Source organism: Plecotus auritus (genome assembly GCF_963455305.1).
Source record: "Plecotus auritus genome assembly, chromosome: 9".
In the NCBI taxonomy this organism is placed as follows: Eukaryota; Metazoa; Chordata; class Mammalia; order Chiroptera; family Vespertilionidae; genus Plecotus; species Plecotus auritus.
In genome coordinates this window covers 93516014-93535223 of record NC_137783.1, presented here as the reverse complement: position 1 = coordinate 93535223, position 19210 = coordinate 93516014, and the positions used below count along the sequence as shown (strand labels likewise).

At 46.3% G+C, this 19210-nt stretch overlaps 1 protein-coding gene across 1 annotated transcript; it reads left to right on the top strand.

Moving 5' to 3' along the window:
- Positions 1-4970: 4970 nt before the first annotated feature.
- On the top strand, positions 4971-15024 carry MTNR1B (melatonin receptor 1B; the record flags this gene model as incomplete). The annotated part of the gene is made up of 2 exons (XM_080640085.1): positions 4971-5196; positions 14153-15024. The coding sequence occupies 2 exons, from the start codon at positions 4971-4973 to the stop codon at positions 15022-15024; spliced, it is 1098 nt and encodes a 365-aa protein (XP_080496211.1).
- Positions 15025-19210: the final 4186 nt, after the last annotated feature.

Sequence of the window (19210 nt, the reverse complement as noted above, 5' to 3'; positions counted from 1 at the left end):
AATAGACTTTATTTTTTAGAGCAGATTTAGGTTCAAAGCAAAATTGAGTACAAATTACAAAGAGTTCCCATACAACCCCTGCCCCTACACATGTATAGCCTCCCACACTATCAACATCCCCCACTAGAGTGGTATATTTATTATAATCAATAACCTACATTGACATATTAGGGTTCACACCTGGTGTTGTAAATTCTATGGGTTTAGACAAATGTCTAATGACATGTATCTATCATTGTAGTATCATACATGGTAGTTTGACTGCCCTTAAACATACTCTGTGCTCCAAATATTCATTTGTTTCCTCTTCCTAATCCCTGGAAAACACTGATCTTTCTATTGTCTCATAGTTTTGTCTTTTCCACAAGGTCACATATTTGGAATCATACAGTATATAGCCACTTATTTGTTTAATACTAGAGGCCCAATGCAAGAAATTCATGCAAGGGTAGGTCTTCCTTCCCCTGGCTGTCAGCACCGGCTTCCCTCTGGCACCTGGGACCATGGCTTCCCTTGCAGCCCCGGCTTCATCTGGAGGGTCATAAGGAAGGATGTCCGGTCTAATTAGCATATTACACTTTTATTATTATAGATTTTATTTATTTTTTAGAGAGCGAGGAAGGGAGAGTGAGAAAGAAACATCGATCAGTTGCCTCCTGCATGCCCCCCACTGGGGACTGAGCCCACAACCCGGGCATGTGCCCTGACCAGGAATCGAAACCCCCAAGCTTATGGTGCACAAGATGATGCCCAATCAACTAAGCCACAATGGTCAGGGTAGTATGTAGCCTTTTTAGATTGGTGTCTTTCACTGAGTAATATGCACTTAAATTTTTTCCAAGTCTTTTCATGGTTTATAGCTCATTTCTTTTTAGCGTTGAACAATATTGCATTGTATCAATGTGCCACAATTTATTGATTCATTCACTTACTGATGGGCATCTTGGTTAATTCAAAGTTTTAGAAATTATGAATAAAGCGACTATAATCATCTGTCTGCAAATTTCTATGTAGACATAAGTTTTCAGCTCTTTTGGGTAAATTCTGTGGACCTCAATGAGTAATATATATCTGTCAAAAAGGACTCCTCGTAGTCAACTGGGCACAAATTCCTAACTAGAGTCTAGAAGCCATTATTAACAGAGACCTCTCACTCATGCTGATATCAGGGAAAAGCTATCCAGCCGTGGGCAAACTACGGCCCGCGGGCCGGATCCGCCCCCTTTGGCTGTTCTATCCGGCCTGCGGAGCTGAAGGAGTGGAGGGTTCTCTCACTCTCCCCTCTGCTCCTTTACTTTGAATTTATATTAGTTCACACAAACACTCCATCCATGTTTTTGTTCCGGCCCTCCGGTCCAGTTTAAGAACCCATTGTGGCCCTCGAGTCAAAAAGTTTGCCCACCCCTGCTATAGACTGAACTTCTAAGCCTTGTGCATTGTGTTCCTATTGTCTGAGCCAAACCTCATAAAGGAGTTCCTTGAATCATATTTCAACCAACGGGCTGAGACCTGCCCTGTCCAATTGCAGTATTACTGACCAATCAGAGCAGCTCCATAATAACCAATCAGGATGCAAGATTTTGATTGATCAGGACAGTGCTATTTGGGCCAATCAAACTGTACAAATTTGTATTCCTGGTCTGCATAAAAATGGACCAATCAGGGATCAGGGCAGACACTTTCTCTATGTAAGCTGGCCTCCTGTTTGTCTCCAGGGGGGATGCAATTTCAGTTTCCTCCAGTGATTGCTATTCCCAGTTTGATAACTTTACCTGAACAAAGTTTCTCCTTTTTCTGCACCCTGGGTTGGGGATTCCTATTAGCATTGGCGGCAGCAACCTTTTGTTGACAATACCAAAAAGTGCAATTACCAGATTGTATGGTAAGAGTGTATTTGTTGTTTTTAAGAAACTGCCAAATTGTCTTCCAAAGTGGCTGCATCATTTCCCTGCCCTTTAAAGGCACAGCTTGGTCATTTCGCTGCCCTTTTAAGGCACAGCATGGTCAACTGTGCCAAGGCACAGCATTGGCTTCTTATGTAGAGAGTACCCCAATTCTCAGTGCCCAAAGGTCTTGAGATACATACACTGTCGTGGATATGGCAAGGTGCACATTCTGGGGCAGTACAGGACAAATTCCTGTCTCATGCTCAATTAATCAAATGTGTGTTATTAGTGTGTCTGAACTGGGGCAACTTATACTGTATTCAAGTTATCTATTGCTATAAGGGTTGTTGAAAGTCAGAGAAGCACAATTACATTTTCATATATTTGTGTGTGTAAGACCCGGAATGTATGGCTATCCCTTCTTCCTGAACACTCACACGTCCAGCTGTGTTCTTCTCCTCTTCCCTGTAGCTCTCCTGCCAACTAGATGGGCATTCCTTCTCATTCATTGGGAATTTGCCTTCTGACTTATAGTTGTTGTTGGTGGTGTTTTAATCTCGTCATCATGAAATCTACCCCCTAACTTAGTTCTGTAACTTCTCATTTCAACAAGCTTTCACTCACCTTTTTCCAGCGCCCCACTCCCATAATCACCATCAGAATCCTCACATCAGTAGAATCTGCACTGCTCAAAAATCTCCATTTCAAACGAGTCACCCTCTAAAATACCACAATCTATTTTTTTCAGATTCACTCACCACAATTCTTTGAATTCAATCCCTCTAATCCCTTGATCCCACATCTTTCTCCTGATCCATCAGCCCCCTTCTGTCTTCTCATTATCCCTCATTTAATGCAAATCCTAGAGTCGATCTTCCTGCCATGTCCTTGCATTTCCTTCTGTTATTTACTCCTGGCTGGATCCTCACTGAAGTTCCCTCTGCCTTCTCTGGGCCTGTCCCGAGCCCCTCCAAGTTGCTGATTAACAACCACCTGACAAAGCTTCATTTAAAGTCTCAATCTCAAGCCAAAGAGCCACTTGTTCTCCTGACATACCTGTCATGCTTTCCTAGGTAACTTCCCCATTTTCTGAAATGACATTTCATACCTTCTTCTGTCTGCACACCTCCCACACTCTCTCCCCCTGAATCCCTGAATCCTGTCTAATGAAGGAGCCTCAAACTCCCTGAGAGAATAGCAGACAGAGAGGAATGGGTTCGTTCATCTCACCCAATCTAGAAACACTTCTGAATTGGCACCTGGCTTCTGCTTCCTTTCTCCTGTAGGGGAGAAAGCTTCTCTCTCCTAACAATAACATTCCTTCTCTGGATGAGCTCATCTCTCAAGGAGTTTGTTCCTTTAATTATCATCTTCTGCATAATCACATCATCAGAGTCCCTCCCTCTGCAAAGCTTCCTTTCTCTTTTTATTTATTCAAATTTTTATTCATTGATTTGAGAGAGAGAGGGATCCATTTAGTGTTCTGCTTATGTATGCATTCATGGTTGCTTCTTGTATGTGCTCTGACCAGGGATCAAACCTGAAACCTTGGTATATCTGGACAACATTAACCAACTGAGCTACCTGGACAAGGCTCATTCTTCCTTTGTGTTTTTGTATTTGTGGTGGGAGATGAGAGAATATAATTTATATTAAGGCCCACATATACAAATAACCTCCCAGAAATTTATTTTGTGTTCTGTTCCAGTCAATCCTCACCCCACAGGCAAACATTGTTCTGGTTTCTATCACTTTAAATTAATGTTTCCTGTTTTTGGACTTTACATAAATAAAATTGTACAGTAGGTACTCTTTTGTATCTTGCTTCTTTTGTTCAATTTAATACTTTGAGATTAATCCATGTGGTTGTGTATATCAGTAGTTTTCTTGCTGAGTAGTATTCCATTGTATGAATATGCCACAATTTGCTTACCCACTCATCTGTTGATAGAAATTTAGGCTGTTCCCAGGTTTGGGCTACTATAAATTAGGCTGCTCTGGATATTCTTGCACAAATCCTTTTGTGGGCATATGTTTCATTTTATGCATTTCATTTTTGATAAGATGGTTTATGCTTAACTCCATAAAAAACCACCAAACAGCTCTTTAAAGGTGGCTGCACCACTTTGCATTCTGAGGAAAGCAGTGTATGAGAGTCCCAGGTGCTTCACCGCCCCGCCAGATTTAGGATTATCAGCCTTTTTATCTTCGTGATTCCAGTGATGCAAGAAGTGCTCAGCACAGTGCCTGGCATAAAGTTCACCCTCCAAAGAGGTTAGCTATTATTATCAGGGTAAATGCTCGGACATTCTAAATAAAGGGCATCTAAGTTTCTTCTCTCTTATAACCATTTTATCCTTGTTTTTGTTGTAAGCCCTCCAAAGCCCACATTACAATAACCTCCAGTGTTGACCATGCATCTGTTTACATATTATGTTTAAAGAGATGCCCATAAGTATCGTCTTGCCTTTATAAAGAAGACAGCGCAGAGACATCACCAATGCCTCCCACGATAAACAGCAAGTGCTCAATAAATGGCACAGCTTCACCTTTCTCCTGCAGCTGCCTAGAGTGTAACTTTCCACCCCACTTCGCTCTGGGCTATGTTCCCATAGCCTGGGGATTACATTCTCTTTAGAGCTGCGCTTTGCTCTTCTGACAACAGCAGGTCTGGACCACCAGCACCTTAACCAGTCTGCAAACCTGGGTGTCCCCCCTCTAAGCACAGCTTCTGGGGGGCGTGGGAGGCCGGGGCGAGAAGGGGCGGATCCTTGCGCTCAGAAACAGAAATCTGAGCGGGACCAGACACGTGCTGGTCTCTGGGTGGCAGAGCAAGCAGCTCCATAGCAGTTGCTCCTGAGCAAGCTGCCAAGAGACCCACTCCTTTTGGCAAAGCCTGCACCCCAAGTCCTCCCCCTGTTCCCACATTTTTCTCCGCCCCCTGCCGGGGCTTAATTATCTCCTTTAGCTCTCACCCCACTGGCCTCCTGCCGGGCAGTACGGAGCGCTCCACTGCGCACTGCACCTCTTGCGGTGGCCAGAGGAGGCGGCGCGGCGGCGGGAGCGCGGCGCACGGGGTCCAAGATGCCTGAGAACGGATCCTTCCGCAACTGCTGCGAGGCGGAGGGGCGGGCCTTGCGCCCAGGCTGGCCCGGAGCGGGAGGCGGGCAGCCGTCGGGGTACCCTCGGCCCCCCTGGGTGGCACCCGCTCTGTTCTCGGTGCTCGTTTTCACCACCGTGGTGGACGTCCTGGGCAACCTGCTGGTCATCCTCTCGGTGCTCAGGAACCGCAAGCTCCGGAACTACGCAGGTGAGCGCCACGCCCGCTTCTGGGTTCAGGTGGTCCCCAGGCCCCAGACTTCGCAATCCGCCGCCCAGTCCCTCCTCCCCGTTCGTTTCTATCTAATCTAGTCCCCAAGTTTGGTCATGAACTCAAAGTTAGGGTGAGTTGCTGCCTTCCCCTCCGACGTGCGGCTCTGACGCTCGCCTCTAGGAGTTGCTGAGGGCGCAATTGGCGCACCAGTGCTGGCATGACTTGGGGAAAATTTTTCTTGCGCCCTTGGTGGCAGGGCGCAGGAGCGGTGGGTACCCACGCGGCTGGACAGCCTCGCCCTCCCTGGAGCTCCAGCTTGTGCCGGTCCAGATTGGGCCCCTCTCTGGCCACAGAGATCTCAGGATCTTGAATACTTCTCACCCTCCCCTCAAGCGCTGTGGCTTTAAGCAATAGGTGCTTAGAAAATATTTGCTAAGACAGTGAGTTAATTAATGGAAGCATTCCGGTGGTTTTGTGTCAGGAACTTATCTCCAGGCCATTTGAAGATCCAATTCCAACCGAGAGAGTGCAAATGCAGAAATCTGCAGGCTCTGCCTGGACCGAGCTGGATTGCTTTGAGATGGAGTGTTTTGGTTGGTTATTCGTTGGTTTTTGTCCTGAGGACAGGGCATTCGTGACATCGATCGAGGATTAAAACAATGATTTTGCCAAATAGTGCTGCAGTCTTGAAAATATTTTCCCCCTTCCAGCCCACTCTTGTTTCTGTTTTCCCATTCTCAGGTCTGCAAGGGGACACAACCAGAGGGAGGGAGTAGTGAACTCTGACCCTGGAGGGTCCTGGGAGTGTGCTGACCATTTCTGCTTGGGAAGAAGCTCAATGATCTGTTTGTCAATTTGTAATTTTCCTGTTTGGGCCTTAGAGGCTACTCATACACTGGCGTGAATTAAAATGAAAAGATAACAGCAGAAAGCCAACTATATAGCTTAACATGTGTTCCTAAGGAGCTAGACTGTGCAGAATGGCCATTTTTAGTCAATGGCTATATGTTTACATTTCGGGTGGCCCTGTGACTTTAGGATTTTTATCTAAAGAACAAACAAACAAACAAAAGTGAGCTTCTGTCCCTACTATGGAAAACAATATCTTAAGAAGAAGTAAGCTTTCTAACTCAGCCCTTTCAGTAGCGGTGGCTAGTATTATTTGGAATATTTTCAAGATATTATTGTGTCCTTTGAGGAAAAGCCTGTATATTAGGAAAGAGCAAGTTATGATTCGAAAGCTGTATTTAATGCTGTCCATCACATCGTCTATTTGCAGCAGCCACAAACATTCATTTCCTTCACAGAGGGACAGGGGCAAGCAGGACCGTGCCCTCCAGGTCCTGACACTGGCCACCTCTCTCCCTGACGGATGGGGTGTTGAGAGCAGGCCTGGTGGGGCTGTGGCCCTGCTCAGTACTGCAGGCTGCCTGCCAGGAGAGAGGTGGTGGCTGAGGGCAGTGTGCCACTTCCCCTCTTCTGCCCTGCTGGCCTTTTCTGCACTCCTAGCAGGGCTCACAGAAATCTTGTGATTTAAGAGCATGGTCGGAGCAGGTCATGCGTGTGTTACATTTCTGGCACATCCTGTGCCTCCTGTTGAGTCTGGACAGCTCAGCACCAGAAAATAAAAATTTAACACTACCTATATGACATTGATTCCTCACACACTGGTGACTGCTCTAGGCATGCAGTTTAACCAATTGCATGGCTTTATTAATGATAGTAATGAAAAATCGTAGTATTAACTTAAAATAATGTTGGCAGAGTGAGATTTCAGAAGGTGCTTAAAAACTTAACTTTGAGCCCGGCTGGTGTGGCTCAGTGGTTGAGTGTCAACCCATGAACCAGAAGGTCATGGTTTGATTCCCACTCAGGGCATATGCCTGAGTTGCAGGCTTGATCCCCACCCAATCGGGGGTGTGCAAGAGGCAGCCAATCAACCATTCTCTCTTAAAGATGTTTCTACCTCTCTCTTCCTCTCCTTTCCTCTTAAAATATTTATATAGTTTAAAAACTGAATTTTGAATAGTTAGCACCATTCATTCCACTGTTAATCAGGTCTTCTCTTATTAAAGAGTTTGGGTTTCCTTTAAGAAACACTTATCTCAGACCTTTCTGTAATTAAGTCTGGTTCCTTAATTCCTTGGTGTTAAGAAGATAGGCATGACAATGAGAACACACATTTCCGATAACCAAGGCACACAGTTCATATTAAGGCCATAGCATTTTTCATAGCGGACATCAGTATCCTTTACTTGACTATTGCAAACCCAGTTTCTCTGTGAGGCAGACCCCTGTCATTCTTAACAGGGGTGTTCCTGATGGCAGGGTAAGTGGTCAGTCATTGTCCTCTTTTTTTTTTTTTTTTTTTCAGGACTGCCCTGTCTGCCACTTCTGTTGCTGCAGGTGTTGGCTGACTTTTTCAGAGGTGGAACTAGAGAAAGGCAGACAGGAGGGATGGGGAGGAGTGGGGAGACAGATGCAGGGAACTGACTGTACTTAGAAGGTCAGGCCAGGCATGTGCTCACTCTGCTGTCTTCTCAGAGCCTCGCACAGCACACTTGGCACAGGGTTGGCATCTCATCCTTCTCAGGGTGTGCTTCCTGGGTACCTGTCACACTTGGGGCTCTCCTGACAGCAGCTGAGGACTTTCCCGTACCTGGCACTGCTACTCTTACCCCAGACTGGACCTCCCCAATGTCAGTCCCTGGATTTTTACTATCTCCTCCTTCCCATGCTGTTCTGGAACCTTCTTCCATCAAAGTCCTTCTCTCTTTTCTGTGTTTTTAATGTCTGCCTCTTTCCCTTTAGCCAACACATACACACACATACAGGGGTCTCCAGTATTTAAAAGAAAAAGAAACTTTCCTTGATTTTTATGTCTCCTTCTACCTTCCTTCCCTTCTCAGCAGACATCTATATATATAAAAGCCTAAGCGACCCAACAACCGAAAGACCGGTCGCTATGATGAACACTGACCACCAGGGGACAGATGCTTAATGCAGGAGCTGCCCCCTGGTGGTCAGTGCGCCCCCACAGGGGGAGCGCTGCTCAGCCAGAAGCCGGGTTCATGGCTGGCAAGAGCACCAGCTGTGGCAGGAGCTTCTCCGCCTCTGCAGCAGGGCTAAGGATGTCCGCCTGGGGAGCGGGCTTGCGGGGAGCGGGCCTAAGCCATCAGGTGGACATCCTCCGAGGGCTCCTGGACTGTGAGAGGGTGCAGGCCAGGCTGAAGGACACTGCCCTGCCCCCCAGAGTGCATGAATGTCATGTACTGGGCCTCTAGTAAGCAAATAAATAGGCTGGCCCTGGACAAAGGCTCTTGAGAGGTGTGGAGGAACTGTTGAGTTGACCCACAGTCCTTGCCCTCCAGGCGTTACAGGGTAAGGAGAGCCTACTTCATCATGGGGCTCTGTCCTGCTGACCTCCCATGGAGATGCCTCTAGGTGACAGGTGTCTTTGGACTGCTGAGTTTGTCCAGTTTGGAATGCTTGTTATCAGAGGAAGACCAAACTGGGCTAACGTGGAGTCCCTCCCTGAGGTTGTCTGAGCTCTCCAACCTCACAATTCAGTTCTGAATTCAGTACCTTATTATCTCTTCCCGAGCAAAAATGAACACATTTTAAATCCCATAACTACATGTGTAGTCAAATAATCATGAAAGCTCATAATCTTCTTTAATTCTTACAGTGTAGCTCTCCATAGCCCAGGGATATGAAGACTTTCAGGTTTGACTGCCTTTTCCCCCACCACAGAAAGTTGGATTCTGTATTAGCATGATACACTGCAAAACTGAGAAGATACTGATGTTGTTCTTACGTCTCACCATTTTACATATTTATTGCTGAAAGAGTAGAAGTTAGGGAGCTGGGAAGTAAATTCCAAATTCTTAGTTCTTAAGGATCTTATAGGCACATCTTATCTTCTTTATCCCCCTCCTCACCACTGCCTTCTCACAGCTTATCTCACAGGCATCCTAGTCTTAACACTCACTCTGCATCCTACTCCATAATAGGATGGACCTCTGTCTTGTTCTTCCTATGCAACTAATCATAATAGAAAAACAACAATCCTAAATAATAGCTGATATTACTATGTGCTTATTATGTATCAGATACAAATCTCATTTGAAAGGAAGAGGGAGAGGAAAAGAACGAAAAAAAACTGCACAATCCCCCATCAAAAGACATACCTTTCTAAGTCCACTCTACTTCTCTCCTTCCCTTGAAGGTGGAACCTACAGCATGAAAGTTTATTCTCCAACGTTCAACAGAATTTGCCCCTGCTTATATCACTGTTGGTCTCCTAACTGCCAAGCTAAATGGGAATTTTTCTGTTCTTCCTCACTTTTGGAGATGACCAGGAAACTACACCATTGCCCTTAATCCACTTGACATTTCTTTTTGTTGGTTTCTCTTCTTCTTCTTTTTTTTATTTTTCACTTTTTCTCTGTGTAGCTATAGGCAATTCACATAATTCATGTGTTGGATTTTTGGTCTAGAAAATGGAAATCATCCTCTGAACATTAAGGGACTCTGTTGAGAAACATGAGTCAATTTATATAAATACACATCATGAACTTTAAGATGCTTTGCCATTTGTTGTTTTGTTACGACATATAATTAAGGTAATAAAATGCTACTCTAAGAGTCTCCAAGTGATCTCTTTTGATGATTCTGGCAGAATGTTTTGTAATAAACAGTTACTTTTTTTTTTTAAATGAATGCTTAAGCTCTTAAACATATTTTCTTCTTTTAAGGAGTTGAAATATCCCCTATCATATTTTTATTTACACTATTAGCTTGCTTTGCCATCCTTTCCTCCATTAATTAAAGTGAAGTTAGATTTCAATTCAGCCCTTATGACCCATCCACATACTCTAGGATTTTCATAAATAATGTGATTTTTGAGGAAAACAATTCCTGCCCTCAAATAACTTGGGAATCGAATTAACAGCTAACATTAACATAAAAGACATTATTTTAGTATTTGTAAAAAAAAAATCAAGTTTTTGATAAATGAACTGTTCACAATGATTTCAAATGCCTATCCTTAGAAAGTAATAAAGATTATCTCACATTCATTTCTTATGCTCTTTCCCATACAAGATCCTGTTTGAGGGGTCCTATTTGTTGGATGAAGGCAGCCTGCTGCAGGGTCTTGGTGGTTTTGTCCAGCTTCTTGAATTACCCTGCACAAGTAGCCCCATCCCCCAACACTACCCCCAGTCCCACGCCAGCTTATTTATTCCCCACTGTTCCCACCATCTCCTTCTGGTCTTCCTCCCAGCTCTCACCACACTGAAGGGCCACTGTTTCTGTGTTTGCTCCCCCAACAGGACAGTTGGCATCTCAGCGGTAAGGGCCGTGTCTTTCATTCGTCACTGTGCCTACCCAAGCATGGTAGGTACTCAATACTGTAAATGTATTACGTATTTGAATGGGTGGAAGATAGAAAAGACCTCAAGGCACCGGAAGTTTAATCCTGTTAGAAATAATAGACCATCTGTTCACTTCCTTATCATAATCCTCACTGCATCTTGTTTTTATTTAAGTACCTCCTCTCTGAGACCCTGAGCTTTGTAAAGGGAGGGAGTGTGCCTGTCTTGCTCTCCACATTTCCCTGATCCCTGGCATAGGCAGAGCCAGTACCTAGCAGGTACTCAGCAATATTTGTTGAGTAAATTAGAAATACACAGTGACGAGTGACAATTTAAATCCAACAAACTCTTCTCCTGGGCATGCAGGGTAGGCACGAGGATGAGAGGTAAGGGCTTAGAGGTAGCTTTGTCTTCCAGAATTCTCCTATCTGATGGAAACTAGGTAGCTCAACACTCGCTGGCTCTTTCCCAGTTTACCAGGTCCTCGACAAGAAATAGGTTTCCCAGAAAGAAGGAGAGAGGAGGGGACAGGAGAGGGAATCGTGATGGTTGATATGTGAAGGGTTGTGCTTTGGGTGTGAATGTGGAAGGGAATTACATATTAGTAAACAGAACCCTGTTGTCTGTGTTTGCTAATACGCCCTGTCTGATGGAGGAAAATGGAAATAAGTCGCACCGGGACTTGTGACATAAATATTCATCAGAAGCCTGTGCACGGGGTGATGACCAGGGCTTTGTGCATCCTGGTTGATTCCTCACCTGTCTGGGGAAGAAATGGATAGAGAACCGGATCTTTCCTTGACTGTCATCCAGATAGGACCTGACTTCTTACAGATGGGAGACAAAACCAGAATTTTATTCGCCTGACTTAGAATGATGTCAAGAAAGCCAGAAGACAGTATGACATCTGGGCAGATAACTGTACAGCATGAACTCGTTGATTTCAGCCTTTTAAGAACAGCCAGAGTAATAGGGGAGAGTAATTGAATCACTTTCCACGTGGAGTTGGGTGTGTTCTCCCCACTATTTACCAGCTGTTTTCCAGCCTCTGGGGCATTGCTAGGGGATCAGCCACATTAACATGACAGAGCTTGACTCACTTTCCTGGGGAAATGGCTGGACGGGCTTACAATGGCTCCCAGCAGCTCTTGACTTTCTCTCCAGGTACTGGCAAGTACCAAAAGCTTGTTTGCTGCTTAGCAGGCCTGGCAGAGACCAATATTCCTGTGCTGGAAAGAAGCAGTTTTCCTCATCAAAACAGCCGTGTGGAGTGTGCATGAGGAGGGGGAAGGAGGCCTTCAAAAGACAAGGAGGAAACCGATGAAGGAATCATCACAGAGAAAGAAGTTCATTAACTCACCCAAGTTCATGTGGGCACAAAGTGGCCGAACTGAGATTATCCCAAGTCACTCCAACCCCCAGCGCCACCTCCAAATGTCAAAGGAACATTTAAAATTCAGCTGAAAACAGGAACTGTGAGAAAGGAAATCCCCCCACTCTTTTGGGACCAAATGAGGTCTGAGTAGGGGAGTCAGAGATAGAGCTTACCAGTGGAGACAGCAAACAAGGCTGGGAATTAAATGGAGAAGAAGGAGACCCCTCCACACCCCAGGAAAATCCTCAGATGTGCATTTCTCGCCTTGCAGAATCAACCAGAAAGAACACGAGGGGGCTTTATCCCATTGAGTAAATAGATTTCCTAAAGTAGTAGCTTAGACGGAATCCTGCAGGTCAATCTGAGGCCGGAATCTCCTTTACCATCAACCTCTATGAGAATGTCTCAAGAAACAGGGACACTCACTACCTCACAAACACTCCAATTGTCCAAATGATCTCTGTCTCTCCTCTATATCCTGTCTCCCTCGGGCCCTAACCTAGTTGTCTGGACTTAGGAGTAGTTAGGTCCTGAGAACTCCCACGGAGCTAACAGATTTCTTTTCTGTTGGTTCTGCGTGGGGTTGACCCCAAACCTCTGAGGCCAAAATAGCCACTTCAGGAAGGCTGCCTGTGGGTCTTCCAGGTTCCCAAGGGCACATGGAGCATGTCCCATGGAAACTTGGTTGAGATGCGGTGAGAATGTGTGTTGGGACAGGGGAGGGCTGAAGAACCTTGTAGGTTCTTAACTGCAAGTTGGAGTCCACCTCACCTAAAGGTCTGACACAGAGGAACCCCCACCTGGGTGGCTCTGAGGCTCCCTTTATCTGAATCCTTTTGAAGCCAGACCACAGCCCGGCCTCTCTGATCTCTGTGCTTTTTGGACTCTTCCCATCTGCCTGACCCTTGGGTCTCTGGGCTGGTCACATCGGCCACTGGAGCGCAGAGCAGATGCACTGTGGCAGTGGGGCATCAGTGTCCTTGCCTCATTGGAGAGTCCCCCCTGCGAATGCATTCCTCCTGCCCCTGTGGTCAGCCACTCTTCACCATGTGGCAAGAGGGCAGAGGATTTGAAACACTGTGTCCAGCACCCACTGCGTCCCCGAGGGCCTCTGCTGGTGGGAGAGTGTCTTTTGAGTTCACGGTAGGGGCTCAGAGAGTATGACACTTGGTGCATAAAACAAATGGCATTAGGAACTTTATGTTGTCCAAACAGTCAGGTTTTTGGTGCTTCATTCATGAGTCAGTGTTTGTTTGGAAACAGAGACTGTGTTCTTTTGGATTAAGTCCTGTCTCCTCACTAGGATGCTGGCCCAGAACATGCCTACAACATACTGATCGATGGTTGTTGAGGTTTACTGAGGCTCTCCCTAGATGGCTGAGTTTGGTGATGCTGGAGAATGTTCTATTCAGAGGAGGGAGGCAGTTCAGGAAGTGAGGGAATGTGCAGGCACAGCTGGGAGGCCCGTGGATGCTGTGAGACAGGGAGCATCCACAGCCCCTCCCCTCCATGGAACTGGACTCTGAGCCACCGTGCCAGGTGTCTGCAACATGGCAACATGGCTTCATTTAGGCCCCAGATAAGGCAGACAGGGGAACACCAGAACTCATCGTTCCCATTCTCAAAACCTTTTTTCCATGCCACTGCAAAATGCAATTCACATTTAGAAAAATGAATTAAAAACTCTGGGAAAGTGCCTGCTAACCAGTGGGGAGAGGATGCAGAAGGAAACTGTCAGAGAGAGATGCGGGAGGTGGGCAGGAAGAGGGGAAGGATGGCAAGTCCATACTCCTGATTCTCAGATTGTTCTCCCCAGAATCCTTGCCAGAGTTAAATGATCAAAACCACGGAACATCTGTGCCTGTCATGAAACCAGTTACCATTCGTGAGCACCCACTGTGTCGCCAAGCATGATGAATCATTATTTAATTCTCACAGCTACAGTATAAAGTAGCATCATTATCCCCAGTTTACAAATGAGAAAAATGAGTCTCGGAGAGTCTGAGCAACTGCTTCAGTCACACAGTGAGCAGAGGTGCAGTTGGAACCCAGAACTCCGTGTCTCTAAAAGCCACGTGGTTTCCACTCCCAATACTAACAGTAGCCCAGTTAGTTACTATGAAGTAACTGAACAAAGAATAGAACATTTTACAGAATAGAAATCGCGAGGTCTCATCCTGCTTCCTGTTTCCTGTTCTAGGTAATTTGTTCTTGGTGAGTCTGGCGTTGGCTGACCTGGTGGTGGCCTTGTACCCCTACCCACTAATCCTCATGGCCATCTTCCATGACGGCTGGGCCCTGGGGGAGGCGCACTGCAAGGCCAGTGCCTTTGTGATGGGCTTGAGCGTCATCTGCTCCGTCTTCAACATTACTGCCATTGCCATTAACCGCTACTGTTACATCTGCCACAGTGTGGCCTACAACCGGATCTACCGGCACTGGCACACCCCGCTCTACATCTGCCTTGTTTGGCTCCTCACCGTGGTGGCCTTGGTGCCCAACTTTTTCGTGGGGTCCCTGGAGTATGACCCACGCATCTACTCCTGCACCTTTATCCAGACGACCAGTACCCAGTACACCGTGGCAGTGGTGGCCATCCACTTCCTCCTCCCCATGGCTGTCGTGTCCTTCTGTTACCTGCGCATCTGGTTGCTGGTGCTCCAGGTCCGCAGGAAGGCCAAGTCTGAAAGGAGGCTGCGCCTGCGGCCCAGTGAAATCCGGAGCTTTCTCACCATGTTCGTGGTGTTTGTCATCTTCGCCATCTGCTGGGCCCCGCTGAACTGCATCGGCCTTGCTGTGGCCATCAGCCCAGAAGAAATGGCTCCTCAGGTGCCGGAAGGGCTCTTTGTCACGAGCTACTTCCTGGCTTACTTCAATAGCTGCCTCAATGCCATCATCTATGGGCTCCTGAACCAGAACTTCCGCAGGGAATATAAGAAGATTGTCTCAGTCCTCTGGAACCCGTGGTTCTGTTTTCAGGACACTTCTAGGGGCAGCCACACTGAGCAGCAACAGGGCCAGGATCTACCTGTTGTTAATGCCCAGCACCCTGACCAGGCAGACGCTCTCTAGCCTGGATCTGAGACACACCGGCTGGGCGGCAAACTCAGCACTGGTAGTAGTGAATCTGCTCCAAGGGTGAGATCAGACACCCTGCTATGCTGTCCTGTTAGCGTGACAGCACATGGCTTGTGGAACTTTATCCTGTGGACAGAAGCCTGTTACCACCCTTGGTTCAGGCTGGTCAATGGACAACTACAGGTACTGGGGGCCATGTCCCACTGAGCATAGGCCTGGACCTGGCAGACACTCTCAGTGGTGCATTCAAGGCTTGACGTCTACAAGGTCTAAAGAAGAGACAGAATAAGAAAGGCCTGGGGCAGAAGAAGCCAATTCTTTCTCATCGGATGCTCTCAATCCCTTAGTCTCCTTGATGCTTTCTCTTTTCCCCCCTGAGGGGTGGCAGGAATGGATATCTTCCAGTTAGCAAGAATGAAAGAGCAGGCTCTACAGAGCTGAAAGGTGGGTAGCTGTGTAGGGGCCTCAGGAGGCTGGGGTGGGTTCAGAGGGCAAGCCGTCTACATTCCCCCCCCCCCGACCTTCCCTACACATGCATGCATGCACCTGCACACACACCATCATATATACATTGTACATGCCACCACATCACACTATAGTAAGCGTAAAAATATCTATGATGTTAACACCTTCAGAAAATTTGACATATGAAGTTTTGAAGCTTGCTGTCAATACAACAAAATAGCATACATATCAAATTGCATATACATCAACATATGTGTAACTCCATCTGTTGAAAAAATCCGCATTATTAACTGGTACACCTAGTATGTGTGATATGTATATATGTACACATCACACTATACATGGACACATACCACAAATGAATTACACATCATTCTTTATGCGCTTGAAACACAAAGTCTGCCTGGTTTCCTTGCCTGATTTCACCAAGTTCAGTTGAGGAACTTGCGACAAGTCCCCTAACCTCAGTATTTCTCAGTTACTCACCTTAAAATGGGATCATCCAGTTCCTCGTAGGATAGTTGTGATGAACTGCTGACGACAATGCCTGACACACGGCTAGCACTGAGTAATCACTAGTTTTTACTATGATTTTACTATTTTACTACAGCCTTGAAGGAGAGAAGCAATCATACACACAAAGGAACAGGAGGAAAGAGAAAGGGAAGATGTGTGTGGAAGGGGGAGAAGGGCAGCTCCATCCGAATTTCTGACAGCTAGTGTGTTTATGGACTTGCTATTTGTAGACATCAGGTCTTCATTTAGCACCAAGACGCTTATCTGCCTTCTTCAAATCCACAAATATTAATCGAGTACCATTCTAGCAGAAGCAACGAAGGGCATGTTGTCTGCCCTCTGAGAAGCCATAGTATGTTAACAAAAAATATCAGCTAACATTTATTGGGTGTTAGCTTTGTATCAGGCATTGTGGTACATGCGTGGTATGTATTATTTCACTTAATCCTTATCAAACTCTTTGAGAGGATATTATTATCCATATTTTTGGTAAGAAACTGAAACTCAAGGAAGTGAGATGATTTCCTGACTTCACAGAGCTGTTGAATTCAAAGCTAAGTGTGGATCCCAAGTCCGTCTGATGGCAGCACCCACTTTGGCCCCCTTCCCCCTATAGAATGTGTGGCAGCAACCAAGTGGAGTGGCGTACGTACCCCAAGTATATAAAATGCCTAGGGGCTCCAAAGAGAGAGAGAAGTTCCTCAGCCAGCCGCTGCTTCCCAGAGGAAGAGCCCAGATGCTGGTCTTTCGGCACTAGGCTGGATGCTCTCCTTCCCACGTAATGGGAGGAATCAGGCCGGGTGTTTTGCTTGGTCACCTTGTTGCCTGGGAGCTTGTTAAACATTAGCAAATGCTCTGGGCTCCACAAACAAGGTTTCCAGCGTGGAAATCTGGGTAAGGCCCTAGGAATCTGATTCAGCCCCTGGAGGTCAGGACCAAACAGTTAGAAGTGTAGGTGTTCCAGCTCTGGTTGCTGGCACTTGGGATCCAGTTGCTGGGTGTGGAGAGTCCTGCCCAAGGAGGCCTCCCAGTTCAGTCCTCAATCTGAGAGACTCATGAGGCCTAAGGCTTTTCCTTGAGCTACGACTACTTTTCCTGCCTCTGGGAAATGAGCTGACCAGGTAAGGCATATATTTGCTCTGCCAAATGCATGGATTTGCCCTTCACTCCTGTCATGGAGGTAACGAGGTGTCCCCTCGTGCTCCCCTTATCCTTAGCTTTGAGCTGAGCGGCTCAATAAATACAGATTGGAGGAACAAAAGCTCTCTTCGGTTTCCTGGTTTGCCAGATCCCAGCACTGGCAATCCACTCACCAGGACCTTTTATGTTTCCACAGGTTTTTGATGATGGCCCAGGAGCTGAGAGAAGCAAGGGGCATGGGGAAAACCTGGGACATTGGGCCATGTACATACTCACATGGAATGGCTGTGACTTAAATAAAGACAATTTTGCTATAATAGTGTGGGAACTCTATCCATCCTCTGATTTCTTGATTCTGGACAGTTTGTTTGAAGGTACCGCCTTGCAACCTTCCTCTCCATCTGTATCAGTTTGCTGGGGCTGCCATAAAAAGTACCACAGAGTGGGTGGCTTAATCAAGAGAAAATCCTGTAGTTCTACCTTCAGAATGTTTGCAGCTAGTATTGAACAGAACCTGACTAAAGTTGCAACAAAGGCTAGTCCCAGGTCAATACAAATTAGACTGAGGCCGACCCCCTACCCCTCTAGAAGCCTGACAGGAGAATGGGCGTGTCCTTTCCTGGGGATTAATGTATTCTACTTCTGTTTTGACTGTTCTTTTCACATTATGAGACATGCACAGAGGAAAGGCAATGTGGCCCAGGAACAAGAGAAGAATCATCAATAGAAGAAGATCCAGAGATGGTGCAAAGGTTGGAATCAGAAGACAAGGACTTTAAGATAACTTTTGACAGATTTGTTAAAAGCTGTGGTGGAAAGGTGGACAACACATGTGATGGCGAATTTTAGTATAGAGATGCAATCTACACCAAAAGGGGTTGTTGAAATGAAAAATATAATATCAGACATGAAAAGTTTATTTGAAGGGCTTAACAGAAAACTGGACAGAGCAGAGAAAATTAAACAAAGCAAAATTAGTAACGACATGGGGAAAATCTGGCTGAAAACAGGTACCGATTTCCAAGAGACCTCTCCTGATGGAGTCACACGGGGAACAGTTATTCTGGCAACAGCATGAAGCGTTATCTGCCAGAGAACCTAGCCTGAGCCTAGATGTCCAGGATTTTTATCTGGAGGTTAGTCACACAGGCACCCTTTGCCTGGCAGACTCCCCAGAGAAAGTTGGTGTTCATCATAAACCGCAATATTTGTATAAATAGTTTATGTTCAATGAGCCGCTCTTATCAGGTGCAGAATGGTGGAAACCCTCTTGAAATCCAATTCCCCGATGCCACCAAAGCCAACCTTACAAGCAGGCCTTTCTAAGGATGCCAGTCGCAGACCTGCTGTGTTAACTCTTCTCTGCACCTTTCTGTATTGCAAATTAAGTACATCTAAATAACCGTGGTCAAAGAAAAAAAATCACAGCGGAATAAAATGGGGGGGGGGCAATGGAAAAGACTATAACTAGTAATAGAGTTCTGTTTCCTCTTTTTGAAAAATCTCAAGCCGACAAATTATCAGATCTGAAGTGCACTCATAGTGCATTGGTGCGGTTTCTTTTATAATAATCAGGTAGAAGCTTGGAGATCAGCAAGCCACCAGGTCAAAATGTGCATGATGGGTGACCCCACCCTGAAGCTAGGCCCACAGAAAGCCTGGTGAAATGAAGCAGTCTGCCACTGACCTGCGTCAGGTAGCCAGTGTGCACAGCCAAATGACAGGCCAGGGATGAGAGGCGGATGGTGGCGCTGATTTGTCACATGCTGAGGTGGCTGCCACACTTGGACTCTTTCACGGACTGCCTCCCTTGTGTCAGCACTGTGTGCGGGGTTTGGCAGGATGGGGACTTCAGATGAGTCACACGTGGTTTCTGCCGACTGAGCAGTTCACAGTCCCATGAGAGGGAGGGACTTCTAATGCAAGGAGAAAACCCTTTTCTAGGCTTTCCTGCTAGAACCCTCACTGTGGGAGAGAAGGGGCAGTGATGTGAGGAGAGGAGCAGAAGTATCACAGCCATAGTTACAAGGCCATTTACCACTGACTGAGTGTCTGCTGT